Raw genomic sequence first — 20,141 nt, 5'->3', positions numbered from 1 at the left:
AGATTTTGAAGTCTCTTATTTCCCTTCTAATTTAAAAGCAAAAATAAATATAAAAAATCTTAAGCTACCAGCTGGCTCATGATTATGTCTATAAATTGCAAAAAAAAGTCAAAGACTATATTCATTTTCATCACAACTTCAAAACATGCTGTTGATAACTAGAAAAAAAAGTAACAAAAAAATAACTTGTAAATAGTTAAAGTTTAGTTTGATATACAATAATATTGAAGTAACTAAATAAACAAGAGCTGCCAAATCCATTACCAAATCTAAAAGAAGAACTATCAAAAACCTGATATTTTTTGTATAAATCCAGAACACCCTAACCTACTACTTAAAAAATACAGATCAAACATGATTGTAGCATTCAAAAACTTTGTGACAATTCAATGATTTATCATAAACTTACACTTAACCTCAAGAAAGATTTTTCACTTTTTTTAATCAACACAGCATAAAAAAGAAGAAGAAAAAAAATATATATCATCCTATTTTCAACGCTAAAAAAACTTTCAAACTTGACATTTAAAACTAAGTTAAAAAAAATAAACAGTTCATCAATTTTAATAAAAGATTTTACTTAAAGGTTTTTAAAAATAAGAATAAGATTACCATGTTCATTTTCTTCATCCTTTTCATTTTCTTTACCTCCTTCTAGAACATCAGAAGCTTGGTTGGGTTTTGATTTAACAGCCTAAAATTAAAAAATTTGCTCTATACATGAAGTTTGATATATAATATTTGAACAACTAGTTGGAACTAATTTGTTGCGTACATTCTGGAGGATTTCCCATTGCGTACATTCTGGAAGATTTCACATAATTTACTTTTTAATTATAATACTTTTGTTATTTTATTGCTTTAATCATTTGCAAAAAGTAGGAATGCCACTTACCAATTCCATTGTACCACTTACTAATTCATCATAAAAAAATGTAGCTTCAAAAAATTTTACAATGTTATTTTTTCTACATAATTCTAAGCTACATAATTTTTAAAGAAACATTCTCTTGTAGAATGATTTATAGTCTAGATTATTAATAGTTAAAACTCACCATTGTTTCAGCTGAATTAATAAATTTTAGGAAATAAAAATAAAAAATAAAATTTAACATAGCTGTAAACAAAGTGAAACTACTGCATACAAACATATTTAAAATCTTATAAAACTTTTAAAAAAAATCTGTCTTTAAAAACCAAAATTTTATAAATTAAAGTATTTTCATTCTATATTAAATAAGCAAATATCAATAATTAATATCGATAAGCTTTGTTTAAACATTTAGCATAAATTTTCTACAATTTTTATTTTTACAAACAAGACACTAAAAATTAAAACAAATTTAATAAGTCAAATTACATCAACAAGAATATTAAAAGCTTCTTGAGTTATATAAGGAACAATAGTTGGAAAAACAGCATCAACAACTTGGCGCATAAGATAAGATGACTGTGCCAAAAAACCCAGCAGAATTTCGGTAAGTACTTCTGTCCAATGTGGTTCTTTAATGTAATGAAAAAGATATATATATATATAAATATATATATATATACATAAATATATACATATATATATATATATACATATATATATATATATATATATATATATATATATATATATATATATATATATATATATATATATATATATATATATATATATATATATATATATATATATATGTATATATATACATACACACACACACATATATATATATATACATATATACATACATACATACATACATATATATATATATATATATATATATATATATATATATATATATATATATATATATATATATATATACACATACATACATACAAACACGCACACATATTACATCACTGACACAATACAAACAAGGATTTAGTACATCAACTGATGAGTTAAGGGCAATCCATTTTTACACATAAAAAAAAAGCTAATTTTTCAAATAAGTTTTTATATTTTTATAATAATTTTTTAAATAGTTATCAGATTTAGGAAAAAAAAAAAAGAAAAAAAAAGAAAGAAATTTTCATTATACTTCATTTTTTAGGTTTCAGACTTGAATCTACTTTTTCTAAAACAGTTTAAATTAAAAGCTCTTCAAAAGCAACTTAAATTTAAAAATTTAGACTTTTACCTTTTGCATTTTTTTTCTTTTTAATTTGAGATTTCTTGTAACACGAATGCAAATCCTTAAAAAGGACATAATTTCTAAATTCTGCATTAAATCTATCAAATCTAAAACTATATAACAAACTTAAAGATAAAAAAATTATACTAAGTTAAATTATCCTATAAAGAGATTTTATTAGGTAATAAAAAGATTGAATAACATTTAAAACAACATGGTTATCTCAAACATTTAGTTTACTCAAGAAAGATACCATTAATGTATCTATTGCTTCCTCATGATCAGAAAACAATTGAAGTGTAGAATGAGCAAACAACATTTCAGTGCTTTTTGCTTTCATGGCATTATCTTTTTCTCCCTTCTATAAAAAAAAAACATCTTTATCTTCCTTCTATAAATAAAATATTATCTTTATAACAACTCAATAGTTGTTATAACAATTAAAATTATATAAAAAGTTTTATATTTACAATTATAGGTTAGTATATTTATATTTATAAATAATATGCTTGCAAACTAGTAATATATATTGGTATAATAATTTAGTTATTTTAAGTATGGTAAAGTAGATTTTATTTTATTTTATAATTGAAATATTTTTTAGCTAAATGTTACTTGTACACATAATAATTTAACTAAAAAGTTTCAATTTTGTCTTTAGGTGACATTAATTTTTAATTTTTTAGAGGTTGCCATCAGGTCAGCAAAAATTATTTAATACAAAGGTCTTATCTTAAAACATAGAAACGAGGTCAGCAATTTTTTGCTAACCTCAAACATTTTCAGGTCAGCAGTTAGGTCATCAAACAATATATATATATATATATATATATATATATATATATATATATATATATATATATATATATATATATATATATATATATATATGTTAATTCACCTCCCCAAGGCCAAGATGGCCACTACAGATAAGAAGGCTACTTAATTGAGGTTATAACCCTCTCTTAACTCAATACCTCTGAAACACGAACCTTGATAAACTAAATGGAGAAATAAGTTGAGCTCGGTACTACCAGAGGCATGATGAGGATCAGATGGGAACCTCTTGCTGATGAACTGAGTGTTCTACCACTACACCACTACTGCATATATAAAAATATACATGTTTATGTGTGTATACATATACATATACATACATATATATATATATATATATATATATATATATATATATATATATATATATATATATATATATATATATATATATATATATATATATATATATATATATATTAGGGTGATTCATATTTGACGAACTTTTGAAAATCAAGTTGGTCCTACCTGGAATGGTTGACCAATAATATAAAAATAATTTTAAGCCCAAAAATTTTAATGTCACGTGACTTTAGAGGTCCCCGCCAATCAAATTTGTGTATAAAAACATATCAAACTTCAGGGGTCTGGCGGGGACCTTTGAAATTAACACGGAAAGCCAACTTTTATTCTATATGGTATATTTTAGACTACTTATTTATAATAGGGTAGGACCAAAAAGAAATACGGTTGTATTTATTCCACATGATGCCGAGAAAGTGGCGAAAAAACAGTTTTTTTTACATAAAATGACGCATTACTATGTATAACTGACGCTGGTTTATTCATCATATTTAGGCCAAATTTTGAAAATTAATATTAGATCTAAGCATTAATAATGTTTATATAGAAGGGGCGTGTCAATAGCTACCCGCCCCCCTCACCCTAGTATTGGAGATTTATACCCCCTCTATCCTTTCTTTGTTAGAAGGGCAGGGGGGGCAAAGTTATTTAAATTTTATTATAAATTATAATATTTAAAATTACTTTATTTTCTTTAGCAAAAAAAGACAATATAAACATTAAATTATGATTACATTTTGATTCTTATTTTGGAATATTTATTCATATTCGTATTCGTATCATATTGTCGTATTTGCGGAAGACATATTGTCGTAATTTTACATTCTGTATACACACACATTTATCTATAACACACAGAAAATAAAAGGTATACTATCTGCGGTTATATACAAAATTATTATTGTAAAATACATGTGACTTAAACAAAGAATGAATATCAATTGTTTTTATAAATCAAATTACTGTTTAGAAACTAAGATGCCAAGATCGACAAGACTTAAAACAAGGGCATATCTTTTTGAAGAAGAGGATCTTAAAGAAAATCTTTCAGAAATAATGTTCTCAACAAATACAGACATTATTCTCTACTTTCAGTTTAGAAGATCTGGAGACAAAATAACTCCAACAAAAAAGCTGATTGCTTGTACCATTGGTCATCAAACAGCAAAGTGTACTGGTCTTGGTAGCTGTCCTGAAAACTGCATTATGTTCGCAGTTAAGAAACCATGGATAGACGGAGGATACAAGGATGGGATACTCACTGACCCATTTATAAGGTAGGCCAAACAAAATTTAATTCAAATTAAAGGGACAGGTTACCATAAACACTATACAAAACTTGAATAATATAATATTTTCTAAACCTGTTATATATATTATTACAGGAAGCATATCGCTGATCTGATCAACAGCTGGAAGAATTTAAAGAAAAGTAAGTGTAAGAACTCAAAAGAAGCAGGAGAAGCTAGACAAGATTTCAAAGAAAAAGGAAAGAAGGTTTTCTGGATTGCTAAACCAAATATACAAGATATTCTAAAGAAGACTAGTCTTAATAAAGAATCGTATTGTACCGATATGAAATTTTTGAGAGATCAAAAGACCAGTCGCAAAATGACTCTTGGTAAAAAAGACAAACTTTATAACCGGATAATTAAGAGAGAAAAGAGAAGATTAAAACATCCACAGTTAGTACACAGTGTTGAACAGTTTTCTCAGAGAGATGATTTTACTACAGAGCTTCAGTTTTCCTCAGAAACCAGTGATATAAATACCAGCATAGACTCAGATTGTTCGTTTGATTTCGATCAGCCAGGTCCAAGTAATGACACGCCACAGTTAGCCAAGGATTTTGTAAAAGATATTGCCATGACTTCAGTTTCCAAAAATATTTTCTCCAGAGATTTGCTGCATGTGTGTACAGATTTGGTTGTTAGTTCAGGTGGTAATGTTGAAGACTTTTTACTGTCTCAATCTACTATTTGGCGGGCACAAAAGAAAACCGTCCAGCAAAATGCTGCAAAGCTCAAAATAGAGGTTAAAAAAGCTGCTGAGAAAGCAATTTTCCCTATAATAGCGCACTTTGATGGCAAAATTGAAGATATTACTAATGGGAAAAAAGAAAAAAGAGACAGGTTTGGTGTTTCAGCTAATATTGATGGAGAAATTAAGCTTCTTGGAATTCCAGCAATGGAGCATGGGACTGGAGCTGCTCAGTATGAAGCTTTGTATAATGTACTGGAAGATTATGGAATACGTGACGGTGTGAAGGGACTATGTTTTGACACAACTGCAACAAATACTGGAAGACATTCAGGAATCAATATTAGGTTCAGTCAAAGACAGGAATGTATTTTATTAGAGCTTGCCTGCAGAAGGCATATATATGAACTTCATCTCAAACATTTTTGGGAGCAGATTACCTCAGGCAAAACAGCAGCTCCAGAAAATTTAATGTTCAAACGGTTTCAGACAAACTGGAATGACATCAAGGAAACTGTCGATTCTTCCAATTTAATAAGGTTTGATATCAATTCCATCAGCAATACTTTCTTGGCAACCCAGATTAAGGAAACTATCCAGTTTTGCAAAGATGCATTAAACAATGACATATTTCCAAGAGGGGATTATAGGGAGTTATTGGAACTTTCCCTGATGTATCTGTATCCTAAAATATTTTTCAAAGTTCGAACTCCAGGCTGTGTTTCTCATGCTAGGTTCATGTCGAAAGCCATTTACTACTTGAAGATTCTGATATTAAGTAAACATCTGCCCTATGATTTGACTGCTGCCCAAAATAAAGAGTTGAAGACAATGGCAGAATTTATCTCGATTTTCTATTCTGTCTGGTTTCTGAGAATAAACTCTGCATATAACAATATTTCCAAAAAATGCATACTATGCCTACAAGAAAAATTTGAAATAATTACACATGCAAATCAAGAATGCTTATTAAACAAAAGATTGGAATTAATTTCTAAATGTAGGCACGAAAATAAGTTTCTCCTAAAAAACTATAAAAATAAATGAGTTCAAATAATATTTACATTAACTACCCTTTTTAAAAAAACATTTTAAAAAATAGCATAAGTAATCATTTCTAAAGAATTCTTTTTATAATAGTGTCAGCAAACTCCACAAATGTGTGAAAATTTACAGTAGTTAAGACAACTTTCTGTAATTTAATTTTTGGTATAAATTGAAGTTTTATTAATTTGATCATTCATTTCTTATGAATCTTTGTTGATGAAACACAGTGTTAAATGGAAAAAATTTTTGTCAAGTGATTTTCTAATAATGTATAATTGCTCTGTTCTTTTAAGAACATTGAGCACTCTATTGTGTAAAATACTTTTTAAAGTTGTTTAAATATATATATATATATATATATATATATATATATATATATATATATATATATATATATATATATATATATATATATATATATATATATATATATATATATATATATATATTGAAATATTCAGCACAAAATGTGTAAACATTCTAATAAATAAGACAACTTTTTAAATTTTTGTTAAAACCATTTAATTTATAAATACATTTTCAGACTATATCATAGCCATCATCAGATAAAATATATTAAAATGCTTAAATAAAATTAGTAAAATTAATTTAAAAGTTAGTTAAACTAATAGAGACCTTATAATTAAAAATACAATAAAAATGCAATTAAAAAATGCTACAAATGTTTTAAAAAGCCATAAAAGAACCGGTAATGTTAAAAGGAACTAGATTAAAGTGTCAATTTTGCATGGTTTATTTGTTTATTAACAGTGGGTTTTTCCCACCCTATGTACATGCTTTCTTTGAACTTTAATACAAATTTGTTGGAGGCCAAATTCAAAATAAAATAGCATGATTAAAACTAAAAAAAAGGGCTCTGAGGTGGTAGTGGTAACAAGTAAATGTGACTTTCTACCAAAAACTTCTAGTAAGTAATTTTGACAGTTTGGAGTCATCATGATATTGCAATATATAGTTGCCCATTTCCCTAATTGATTGAATTACCCTAATTGATTGAATGAATCTGACAAATTATTTTTATAAAATTAACATAGTCTTAAGGAGTTAACCTTAGTTAGTTGTAATTTATCTATAACATCACAAGAACAACAACTAAAAACCATAACAGAGCTTCCATATTATTTTACTGCAGGTTTTTATTACAGTACATTTATGTGCTTCTCATGACCTTCTCCACGCCATTTGGCAATATTTTGAGGTTTTCTATTTCAAATTTACTTCATCTGACCAAAAGACACTTTCGCAAAATTATCAAGGCTTATCTGTATGTTCTCTGGATGTCTCTCATGTAATCTGCATGTTCTTTGGCGAAATTCAGAGGCTTAGCAGCATTAATCTTTGAAACAAATGGTTTTTAATTGCTACACGACCACCTAATTTAGCTCCATTTATTCTGGATATGATTTAGATATCATTAACTGGAAAATTTATAATTTCTTTCCGCTTTTGTGTTGAAATAAATGTTTCTTTGCCTCAGTTGCAATTAATTAAATCTTGACAAGGTGTCCTTCATTTTTAGGCCACTTTGTGGTAAAAAAAAGAATGGTTCCGCTCCTAGAAATATTTTTGCAAACCTTCTTTACCCAAAAGAAAGTTATCATACTTTCATGTATTGTTAACTTACTTTCTGGCACAATTACATATATGTATGTGTATATATATATATATATATATATATATATATATATATATATATATATATATATATATATATATATATATATATATATTTATAATTTGATTTTATACTCGTTACAAACACTAATGTTACATGAATATATACTTGTAACATTAATATTACATGAATATAACTATACATGAATATATACTGCTTGTAACACTAATGTTACATGAATATATACTTAACAAGCATTGTTTATCGTGCTGTGAAAAAATTCTTTAGAAGAGAGTTTTGTTTGGGTTTTCACACTCGAGCTATCCATTTATTAACAACTTTACTTATTTGATAAAAAATTTGGCAAACAAAGAACTATAAAAGTATTTACTGCTTATAAATTCTTATTTATATAAATTATATTTTCTTACTGTGATGCAGGAAGTTACAACAATTAAAGATTCCACTATAAAAGTGTTTATAGAAAAACTACAGTTTTTTTTTAGCAGAACATTTAATTGTGCATTATAATTTTTTTATTTTGCTTAAATTGAGACAAAGTTTATAATTAATTATAATTATAAATTATCATTATAATTAATAAATAAAATATATAATTAATTGCATAATATAACAATTATTATGCAATAATTTAGTGCGTAACAAACTTATATTATATATATGAGTTTGAGCAAAATTAAAAAAAAAGCAGTTATAACATTCAGGAAGAATGTTTGATATTATAAACTGAATTTTAAATAACAGCTTGAATAGGAAGACATAGCGTTGTCAAAGAAAATGATTTACAACATTATTATCAATTTATTTCTTCATAATAGCTTTTTTATAAGAAAATAAATTTTTATTTAAAAACCAATCAGTTAGTCTAATCTAATTAAAAACATTTACATTCTAATTGGCGCTCTTTTTAAATTTTCTTTATGCAATACCCATACCTTTAAAAAAGCATTGCAGTTTATTATAGAATTATTGGTTTAATTTTAAAATGACTAAGCGTTTTTCATTTAAGTTACAATGATAATGGTCTTCTTATATAAACAAGTTTGAGAACTTGTTTATATAAGTTTGAGAACTTGTTTATATAAGTTTGAGAACTTGACCATATTGTCATTAATGTTATAGTGATATTGACTGCTACGCAAAAATAAAAAAATGAAAAAATAAATAAAAAAATCTTAATTTTGTTAGCGAAAAAGTCAATCTGAAACTAAAACTTTGTTTTATATTTAGAATAAATATAAAACAAAGTTTGAGTTGTAAATCAATTTAATTAATCATGTATAATTGATAGTTTTTGAGTAAAATGTAAATATGTATTTTACATTTTGTATACTATAAACAATAATAAACAATGTTTTTAGACTGTTTTATAACTCTAAAAGACCACAAAGAAAACCTAAAACCTAAACAAACTGTTCGACTTATAAATCATTACTTCATCAAATCAACCAAAAATGAGGTTGAAAGAATTTCAAAATAAATTTTGTTTAATTATTTCTAAGCTAAAAAACAAACTTTAAATCGATGGAAAAACACTCAAAATGTTATACATTGGTTTCAAACCATTAAAGAAAGCAATTTTGTAAGTCTTTCAGTCTTAGATATTCATGATTTTTATCATACAAGAAAGTTTTGATACAAGAAAGTCATTATTATTTAGCAACGGAATAGCTGGAATTAAGAAAAAGTGAAGTTTATTTGATGCACCATGGGTGCGTTTAATGGCGTGGAGATTTGCTAGTACCGAAAATTTATTTTGCATCAACTATCGCAGTTTCATAACAAAAACGATTTTGGTATTGAGATGAAGGTTTAGAGATTATGGTATATATCGAGATGATGGTTTGGTATGATGATTGGTGATGATGATGGTTTGGCTATGTATAGGAATAAAAGTGGTCAGGAAATGGAAAAGATAAAAAAATACTTTATCAAAAATTTTAAAAGTAACAATCTTATGCTTATCTCTATCAAGTGTAATTTAAAAATAGTTAACTACCTCAATCTAACACTAAATCTTAATGATGGTTCTTTTCAACCTTACTGCACACTGGATAATACACTTATCCGGTGTGCAGTAAGGTTACATTTAACTTAGTTACAAACACACGGGCTCTCATCACCCACCAAGTATACTAAAAAGTACTTCTAAGTCTATTGAACTAAGATTGTCAACTGAATCTTCAAGTGAAGCTATTTTTAAAAAAAAGTCTTCTTCCTTAGCGAGAAGCCTGGAAATAATCTGGGTACAATTGTGAACTTTTATCATCCAAATATAAAACAAGTACATAACAATTATAAAAGCAAGATAATTTAATACAATCCTCCTTTCAGTGTAAATGTTGTAACAAAAATAAGCAAATGTTTTTTAAATCTGATTGACTTCCACTTTCCAGTTAACCACAAAATAAGTTATTCCTGCATGCTGAATATGAAATCCATTATAAATTCTCACAATAAAAATATTTTATATAATGAGGCAAGTATTCAAGAAAAAACATACAACTGAATTGATAAATCCAAATATCCAATGAACAACCATTGTCTGTCATAATTTATGGGTGATGATTGCCATTAGGCATGAAACTTAAAGTTCCATAATATAAGTTTTTCATTTTTCATATATAACAATAAGTTTCATTAACATTGAGCATTGATTAACGTTTTCATCAAATAAAAGCTATATATTGTTGTATTATTTTAACACAACACTATATAAAACTATATATATATATATATATATATATATATATATATATATATATATATATATATATATATATATATATATATATATATATATATATATATATATATATATATTTATATATATTTATATATATATATATGTTTTGAATTTATAGATACATAACTCTAAAGTGATTTAATCCATGAGATATACTAAGTATGATGTTAATAACTCAATTGAGGTATCAAAGAATATATAGACTCAAATAATGAACTAATGTATTGATTACCTCTCCATTCACAATATTAATTAGTTCAATACTGTTGGAAAATGTTTCATAAGTCTAAATGAAATATATATACAAAATAAGTATAAAGTGTTTAGAAAGGTCAAAATAATGAAAAAAATTTTACAAAAAAAAAATTCAAAAATAAAAGATTTTACCTTTGGCAACCATGTTTTACTAAGCACCACATATTTTTGTAAGTTTAAAAGTTTCTAAACACAGATTAAAAAATCATATAAAATCTAAACATATATTTAAAAAAGTTAAAGTTTGTACAAACTTTAAATAAACTAAATATTTTATGTTGCACATAAAATATTTGTTAAACAAAAATGAAAACTACTAGTACTATTTTGCTTATAATTGTGATACGCACACAATTATAAGCAAAGGTTATTAATTATAAAACACAATTAAGGTTTCCCAAACAGGATCCTGCAAGCCTATTTCCCCAGGAGTAAAAGTTACAGTGGGATATACCGCGGTACGGCTAACATTTCTGGGGATAAATCTTTTACTTTAAAAAATATTTTTTTTAAATTTATTTTTTCAAATGAAATTTTTTCAAAATTTAAGAAAATGTCTTCATCGTTCTTGTTATTATAAAATAACAGCAAAAATTTTTTTTGATTATTAACAACAAAAGCTGTATGTTTAATTTGGTTTTTATAATTTCATTTCAAACAGTTGAAAAAAACAAACATTTTGCTGTATTGTATCATTGGAAAATGTTTTCTGTATGAAAACAACTGTAACCAAAAGTTTATAAACTTATACTATGCTAGAATTTTTTTTTAACATGTGATTTTGTTGTTGTTATTGTGTTTTAATGTATTTTACAATTCAAAATAACTGTACCATATCGACAGTAAGTAATATTGAAAGAGTCGCAATATTTTTGTAAAGAAAAACCTGGTGAACCTGGTGCATCGGCAAAAAGTGCAATATATAAAAATATTGTGCAATGGATTTTCTACATGTTGGCTCCTTCATTTTAAAAATGCAGACTAAGGTAAAAGATTACTACATCTGTCCAGCAACATCTGTAGAGTAATCCAAGATCATCTATACAGTTTTGTCCAAGATCATCTATATTTTTATTTTACTCAAACAATATGTGTCCAATATCATCTGGAAATTAAATGACCCCTAGCAACATCTTTAGGAAGATGTAACTACATCTGGTAATTTTTCACCAATTCTAATAAGATCTCGAAGAGTTTCCTCCAGATGTAATAACATCTGAAAAAATCTTATATGTAACTACATCTGGTTAAAATAAAGTTAAAATAATCTAATAGATACACACACACACATACACACACACACACACATATAAATTAGAAAAAAATATATATATATATACATATATGTGTGTGTATGTATATATACATTTATGTGTGTGTGTATATGTGTGTGTGTGTGTGTGTGTGTATATATATATAATGTATGTATATATACATACTTTACCTTGGCGTAGAAAATAATTTTGGTAACAAAAAATTCGCCATCTTTTGCTACACCACCAAAAACATCTTTTGATGAAGCTAAATAAAATCAACATAAACCAATTTGGCATAGTGAAATAATGTTTATATTTTAATGAAATATATATAAAGATTTAGCTTCAACTTAAAATGCATACAATAATATTTTCTAAACTAAATTACTTTTTAAATCAAAACAATTGTTTGAAAATTTACATAACTATAACGAAATTATAAATTATAAATTTTAATTATAAATATAATTAAAAAAATCTAAGTTATCAAAAATGGAAGTAAAAAAATAACTCTTGTCAATAAAAAAACTATATTATCTTTTCAGTAAAAATGAAAATAGCTTTAAAACATTTATTTTTGAAATAGTTTTACTTGCTTCCTCAAAAAACACAATCTATATACTTAATAGAAAATTAAAAAAAAACTAAAAAATGGTCAAGACTATTTTCTTAAAATTATGCAAAAAATTTTATATTCAATTTTTGAATATGAAACTTTGAATGGAAAATTGGTTGGAAATAATTGAAAAATAAACAGTTTTTATAAACTAGAATAAAAAAGAATTAAAGAAATAAAAAAATTTTTAATGAGTTTTAAAACAATTTTTAATACTAAAATAATTAAAAAAAAAAATTTGTTAATATTAAATATTAAACTTTTTTTATTTGTTGCCAAGTTAAGAGCATAAAAGTTAAATCTCTTTAATGAAAAAACTTGTATTCAATGATATTCAAAAATAATCAGTAAAATTGATTTTATTCAAGTGCTATGATTGATGACATTCAAGTGTTATGGTTTATGTTGTTCAAAATTTATGATTGATGACATTCAAGTGCTATGATTGATGGCATTTAAGTGTTATGGTTTATGTTATTCAAAAGTTATGATTGATGGCACTCAAGAGTTATGATTGATGACATTCAAGAATAATAATTAATGATATTCAAAGGAGGTTTTACAAAATAGCCCAAAGAATTTTATTTTTTTTATAGCCAAATGTTTGCTTGTTTCAAACAACATGGCAACATGTCTTTTTGTTTTAAGTTTATTACTACTTCATGTAACCAAACATTTATGAAGCAATAGTCAATTAAGATTTTTATTAAACTTACAATTAATTTATCTAGCATTAATAATATTTTTTGAAATTTTATTAAACTTACAATTAATATATCTAGCATTAATAATATTTCTTGAAATTTTATTAAACTTACAATTAATTTATCTAGCATTAATAATATTTTTTGAAATTTTATTAAACTTACAATTAATTTATCTAGCATTAATAATATTTCTTGAAATTTTATTAAACTTACAATTAATTTATCCAGCATTAATAATATTTTTTGAAATTTTATTAAACTTACAATTAATATATCTAGCATTAATAATATTTCTTGAAATTTTATTAAACTTACAATTAATTTATCTAGCATTAATAATATTTCTTGAAATTTTATTAAACTTACAATTAATTTATCTAGCATTAATAACATTTCTTAAAAGGCACTCCTAACTTCAAACAAATGTGTGCTCTTAATGAAATAAATGTTATTAATAAAGTTTGAGCTAAACTTTTTGGACTAAAAGTAAATAATAAATGCATACCAAGAAAAATAACTTTCCTGTTTAGAATAAATAATAAATGCATACCAAGAAAAATAACTTTCCTGCTTAGAATAAGTTTGCACTGTTTTAGCCTTATCCAAAGGCCTTCATAATAAAATTTCTATTACAAGTGATTACAGATTTGATAAATCATTTCAAGTGCATTTAACTCATTTAATGAAACATATTTAATTCTATATTTTCAAACCTTAATATTATATATTTATTCAAAGGAACTTTGAATTTTATCAAAACTCTTTTCCATGACTTTAGTGTGTCCAACTATTTCCAACTGTTACTTACACTTTTTTAATCAGTTAAAATTCACTTAAAAAACATAATTTTATTATTGCAAGAAATCAGAGCAAAAAATTACTTTAAATCCCATTATTTTTAGTTAACAAAATTTCATATTTCATCTCAGAATTTAGGCCACTTTTTCCAAAGTTATCTAACTTTGGAAAACCTATAATAGCATCATTAACAAACGAAAATCTAAAATTTAATCTTTCATCCATGGGTCAGATATAACTCTCTTAAAAATGTGTGAAAACCTTATTAGCTTTATTTTATCTTTTGATCCTAATACACTACACTCATAACAAAGTATTCAGTAGCTATGAGTAAAGATATTTCTCACAAAGAGTTTCTAAAGGTCCCAATAGCATTGATATCAAAGTCTTGCCAAAGTGTTCTTTTTATATCTCCTTCGTCTGAACATTAGAAACTACTCAACTCTCTTACATTTTCTTTCTGTTGAGAAAAACGAGACCATACGAGACGACCATACATTTGATCTTTCAAAAAGTCTATAGCTTAAGAGATTTAAATAGACATAAAGCATATGATTTTGCCACTTTTTGCAACACATTCTTTGTATTTATTAACACACTTTTTTTTTCTTTTTTTTAAATAAATTATTTACTAAAATAATGGCCAACACATATCAATGATGATCCTAAAGTGTATATGATACCACAGATAATTTAAATTGCTCAACTCAATTTGAAGACACTTTATTGTTTTTAAATTTAGTTTTGCAAAAAGCTTTTGAGAAAACGTGAGTAACTTTTAAAATGTTCTGTTTATAATAAACAAATAAACAATAGCCTTATTTATTTATTATTAATTTTTTTTTTAATTTTATATACTTTCCTGAAAAAATAACTAACTCACTAAATTACTAAAATAATCAAACAATTTATTATTGTACTGCATATGAAACGGAAATATCTATGCTTTCCCTTTTTATAATAAATTGATTAAAAAAAAAGGTGGTAAATTTTTTTAGGTGAAAATATTTCACCATTAGTACTAAAACACTTCTGGGTTTATCCCATCATGTATGATGTATCTAGTTACTCATCCTGAGAAGATGCAGATAATCTAGCAGCTGTGTTATAGAAGACCTTCTAGGCAAAGACATTAAAAGCAAGCAGAAAGTATAGAGACAACATAAAAAACCAACAAGAAATGGTGAAATCAGAGAAAAAAAATAAATCAAGGAGCAAAGATAAGCAATTAGGGTTGCATGGAAAACGAGTCTCAGAGTTAACTGTCTAAGTAAAAGATTGAAGGCAAAAATTTTGAGCTTGGAGCTAGCAGGGTCAAAAGTGAGCTAAAATGGCCATTCAGCCTTGGTAAGAAAGAGTGCAATAGTAAGAAAGGGTGAAATTTTGAGTGAAAAAATTGAGTAAAACAAAAACACATAAAAGAATAGAAAAAGATTCAAACCTAATTTTATGGCAAAAAGGAGAACTGATACGTGTGTGTGTGTGTGTGTGTGTGTGTGTGTGTGTGTGTGTATATATATATATATATATAAAATGTGTACGTCAGGGCCAAAAATGTGACTATTGGAGTCTTTTGGAATCAAAAAATAATAGCCACTAACAATAACACGAAGCAGCTGATTTTAAAAATTGGTCTCAAAAAGCAATAGTGAATTTTGCACAAGGTAAGATTTAAAGGATGAAACTTCAAACTCTTTGAGAATTTTTAAAAGATAGATTAAAACAATTAAGTGGTAATGGTAGTGGTTTTTTTTCATTAAATATTCTGAGATTATTATTTATGTTTTAAAATGATGGAGAACTTGAAACAATAAAATATAGTGGTAGTGCATGACACCTAAGCAATAAGCTATGTAGTTGCCTCCTTCCTGCTAATCTACCTAAAGTCATAACAGCAGAGTGGCCCCTCATTCATTCCTGCTAATCTACCCAAAGTCATACCAGCAGGGTGGCCACTCAAATTTGAAAATAAAATGACTGTTCTACAACTATTCATAAAAAAATACCCAGTGTTTGCCCTGCGCTTTACTAATATTTAAATTATGTTCTGGGTAACCTGACTGATTGCAATAAAATGATTATCAATAACTTACACTAAAATAATATATTTTTCAAAAAGGTTTTAAACTAGACATAATAGCATTTTTCTTTGCAAATAACTAACAAAATAACAAAGTGGAAAAAAATTAAGACCATTAAAAAAATTTCCATGAATTTTCCATGACTTTTAACAAAAACTTAGGAAATCCATGATATTTACCATACTTGATTTCATTCTTTCTAAGAATCTCTTATTCCTACTTAACAGTATAGAATACTGTTGTCATACTTGTACAAAGGTTGATTTTTCTAATTATTCCCTTTCTCTTCTAAACAAGATCCTAAAGTTGCATCTTTTTTTTTTCTCCTACAGAATGATTGTTGCTTATACAAAGTATCATATCTAGTTAAACTAACCATAACTCTTTCTCTTTTGACTTGTCATTCAGCAAACTTGCATCCTTTTACTGCATTTTACTGTAAAACTTTAATTAACCTAGTTTCTAGTTTTTAGCTTTGGAGCTGTCTTCCATCGCCATGTTTTCTTAATTGATTCAACTTTTTGTGTGTCTTTACTTCTCTTTACTTCTCTATAAGTCTCTTACTTGTTCTTGTATGAAATACTGTTTTTATGTTTAGACTGGTTCCACTAATGAGGCCCAAAAATGAGGAACAAAAATAACACAAAACTTCTCTAAACTTCATGTGAAAACCCTAAACTTCATGTTAATATTTTAATTGGATAGATTAAAAAATTAAAAAATTGTGTTGGCATTTTAAAGTGCTTACAAATTTTAAAGAGGGTTGTTTAAACCACAAATACTTAGCCAAAACAAAATTAAAAAACTTAAAAGAGTTACTCTAGCATATCATTAGCTGATAATGGAAAAATATATACCAGTTCATTAGATATAAACCTGTTAACCAATTTTTTGGTCATACCCACCTTCTTTACTTCAATTAATTTACTTTAAATAAAGTGGTTACACATCAGTCAGCAAAGACAAAAAAAAGTATATCCACATCTAATTGTATAAACACTATTACAAAACATAAAAAATCTAAAATAGTAAAATAGTGAACAAAAAAATTTATATTTATAAAATAAAAATAGAAAATATTAAAAACTAAACAAATATTTATTCATTCAAAAAGAGATTACTTACTTAGTTGTTGATGGTAATGATTATTCAACTCAACAAGAACAGATGTGAATCTGTGTTTGCACATTCCTTGAGTAAATTCATCAATACTGTGCTTCGGAACAACTTTCAACTGTTAATTATAAAATACTTTATCATGTGTTACCAATTACATGCACATATAACAACATATACATATACACAATTTTTTCATGTTTTGAACTTAACAATAAAAGCCCCTCAAAAAATATCTTTTACTACCTACAGTAAATGTTTTGGTCAAATTTTAACAAAAATTTAAAATATAATAAAAGCTTTAATTTTTTAAAAAAGATTTCAAAAAATATATTAAAATTCCCCTTTTTTCATTTTTAATAAAAAAACTTTTCTTGAAAAAATAAATTTTTTTCTTCAATAAAATCTACTAAAATAATGCTTACCTAAAATTAATATTATTTTTAGATTTTTTATAAAACTTCACTTTATTTAATTATCAGGTTTACTTATTTAAAAATATATATATATATATATATATATATATATATATATATATATATATATATATCAATATATATACACATATATATATATACATATATATATATATATATATATATATATAAATATATATATATATATATCATATATATATATATATATATATATATATATATATATATATATATATATATATATATATAAATAAATATATATATATATATACATACATATATATACATACATACATATATACATACATACATATATATATATATATATATATATATATATATATATATATATATATATATAATATCATAATCTGTATATGTAAATAAAATACAAAAACTCACTTTCCAGTTGGCCATAAATACCACAAGATTTTTAATAGAAATACTCTAAAGGTGAGTTACAGTTGTATGCCAAACATCAAATCAATAGCTTACTCTCATAACCATCATATAATAAAAAATAACACTTCAGATTCCAATAAACATTGCAATTGTATTATTAAAAGCAAGTGCCCTCTAAATCAACAATGCCTTGTAAATAACATAGTGTATCAAGCCACTTTGTACCAAGGCACCCTGGACGGGAATGAAAAAGTGTATTTTGGAGTTGGTGAAACTGCAATCAAATTTATATACACTAACCATACAAAATCTTTTAATGTCAAAAAATATAAAAACAATACTGCATTATTTATGGAAGTATGAAGGTTAAAAGAAAGTGGAGTAAGCCCAACAATTGAATGAAAAATTGTAAAACGTTGTAGATCTTACAATCCCACAGTAAAACGATGCAACCTATGTCTATATGAAAAGTATGTCACAATATCTTACATCAATGATAACTTATTAAATAAGAGGAATTAGTTTCTAAATGTAGACATAAAAGCAAATTTCTTCTTTCAAAGTTCGATACGAGTAATTAGGCAGCTGTTTTTAGATTTTTCTTTTTGTTGTTTGTTGTTATGACAACAGAGCACACTTCACTGTAACTTTATATTTAAATGGTTTTTTTATTTCTTGATTTTGTATTACATGGCTGATGATTGCCTTTAGGCATAAAACTTTAAGTACCATAAAAGTTATATTTTCTTAGTTTATAAATTTATATATATATATATATATATATATATATATATATATTTTTTTTTTTTTTTTTTTTTTTTGTTATTCACCTCATCAAGGCCATGAAGGCCACTACAGATGAGGAGGCTACTCAATAGTGGTTTTAACCCTCTCTCAACTCTATAACTCCGAAACACGAACCTCAACGAACAAGGCCGCTGCGCGGTGAAACAAGTTGAGCGCGGTACTACCAGGGACGTGGTGGGGATCGAACTCGAAACCTCTCGCTTCTGAACCGAGCGCATTACCACTACACCACTACCGCATATATATATATATATATATATATATATATATATATATATATATATATATATATATATATATATATATATATATATATATATAGGGCTCGAATTAACGCAAAAAAATCTAATTGAGAAAAAATTTTTTTTTTGCCACCTCCCTCCCCTTCCTTCTACCTTCCCACCCTCCGGTTCCTTCATAACTCGCGCCACTTTGTGGTAATGGGGAGGGGGTGTGTTAATTTAAAATTGTTTCTTTCGTATGAAATTTTTTTTTTTTTAACATGTTATCTCTCATATTTAAATATTATCTAAAGGTTTAAGTTGCAGTTATAGTGAAATGAGCAAGTAACATATTTATTACTATCAAGGTATTTCTTTTAGTAATTGTTTTTACTTAACATGATACTTGAAAAAGTAAAAGTAAAAAAGTATGAATAAAAAGCAAACATTACAATATTTATGTCACTTTAATTAGCCATAGAAAACTATTTAATATGTTCATACTGACGATAAAACATGTGTTATTTTTAAAGAGTATTTAATTGTTATCCAAAAAAGCTATATAACATCAACAAAACAAATGGCAAAGTTATTTTAAAAATATAAAGAGCTTGTGTTAATGTAAAACAATTTTGTGACGCTGTTTCGTGCTGTTTTAGCAGTTTTAACCTTAATAATATAAAACGTGTTTAAAATAAAACAGAGCAAATAAATAAAATTGATCTAATTAATAAATTAAAACA

At 25.5% G+C, this 20,141-nt stretch overlaps 1 protein-coding gene across 1 annotated transcript in view; it reads right to left on the bottom strand.

Moving 5' to 3' along the window:
- The window catches only part of LOC101238922 (myb-binding protein 1A-like protein), a 112,880-nt gene that overhangs the window by 22,798 nt on the left and 69,941 nt on the right, over nucleotides 1-20,141 (bottom strand). The window contains exons 15-22 of the mRNA XM_065815231.1: nucleotides 17,541-17,649; nucleotides 12,402-12,478; nucleotides 11,090-11,143; nucleotides 10,935-10,988; nucleotides 2,386-2,493; nucleotides 2,139-2,193; nucleotides 1,361-1,503; nucleotides 613-694 (exon numbers count right to left, since the gene is read on the bottom strand). Of these exons, the coding sequence (XP_065671303.1) occupies nucleotides 613-694; nucleotides 1,361-1,503; nucleotides 2,139-2,193; nucleotides 2,386-2,493; nucleotides 10,935-10,988; nucleotides 11,090-11,143; nucleotides 12,402-12,478; nucleotides 17,541-17,649 (682 nt within the window). The remainder of the gene's footprint in view (nucleotides 1-612; nucleotides 695-1,360; nucleotides 1,504-2,138; nucleotides 2,194-2,385; nucleotides 2,494-10,934; nucleotides 10,989-11,089; nucleotides 11,144-12,401; nucleotides 12,479-17,540; nucleotides 17,650-20,141) is intronic.

The sequence above is a fragment of the Hydra vulgaris genome, chromosome 13 (genome assembly GCF_038396675.1).
Source record: "Hydra vulgaris chromosome 13, alternate assembly HydraT2T_AEP".
In the NCBI taxonomy this organism is placed as follows: domain Eukaryota; kingdom Metazoa; phylum Cnidaria; class Hydrozoa; order Anthoathecata; family Hydridae; genus Hydra; species Hydra vulgaris.
The sequence above is the reverse complement of the archived record's forward strand: the minus strand, read 5'-3'. Positions and strand labels throughout refer to the sequence as shown.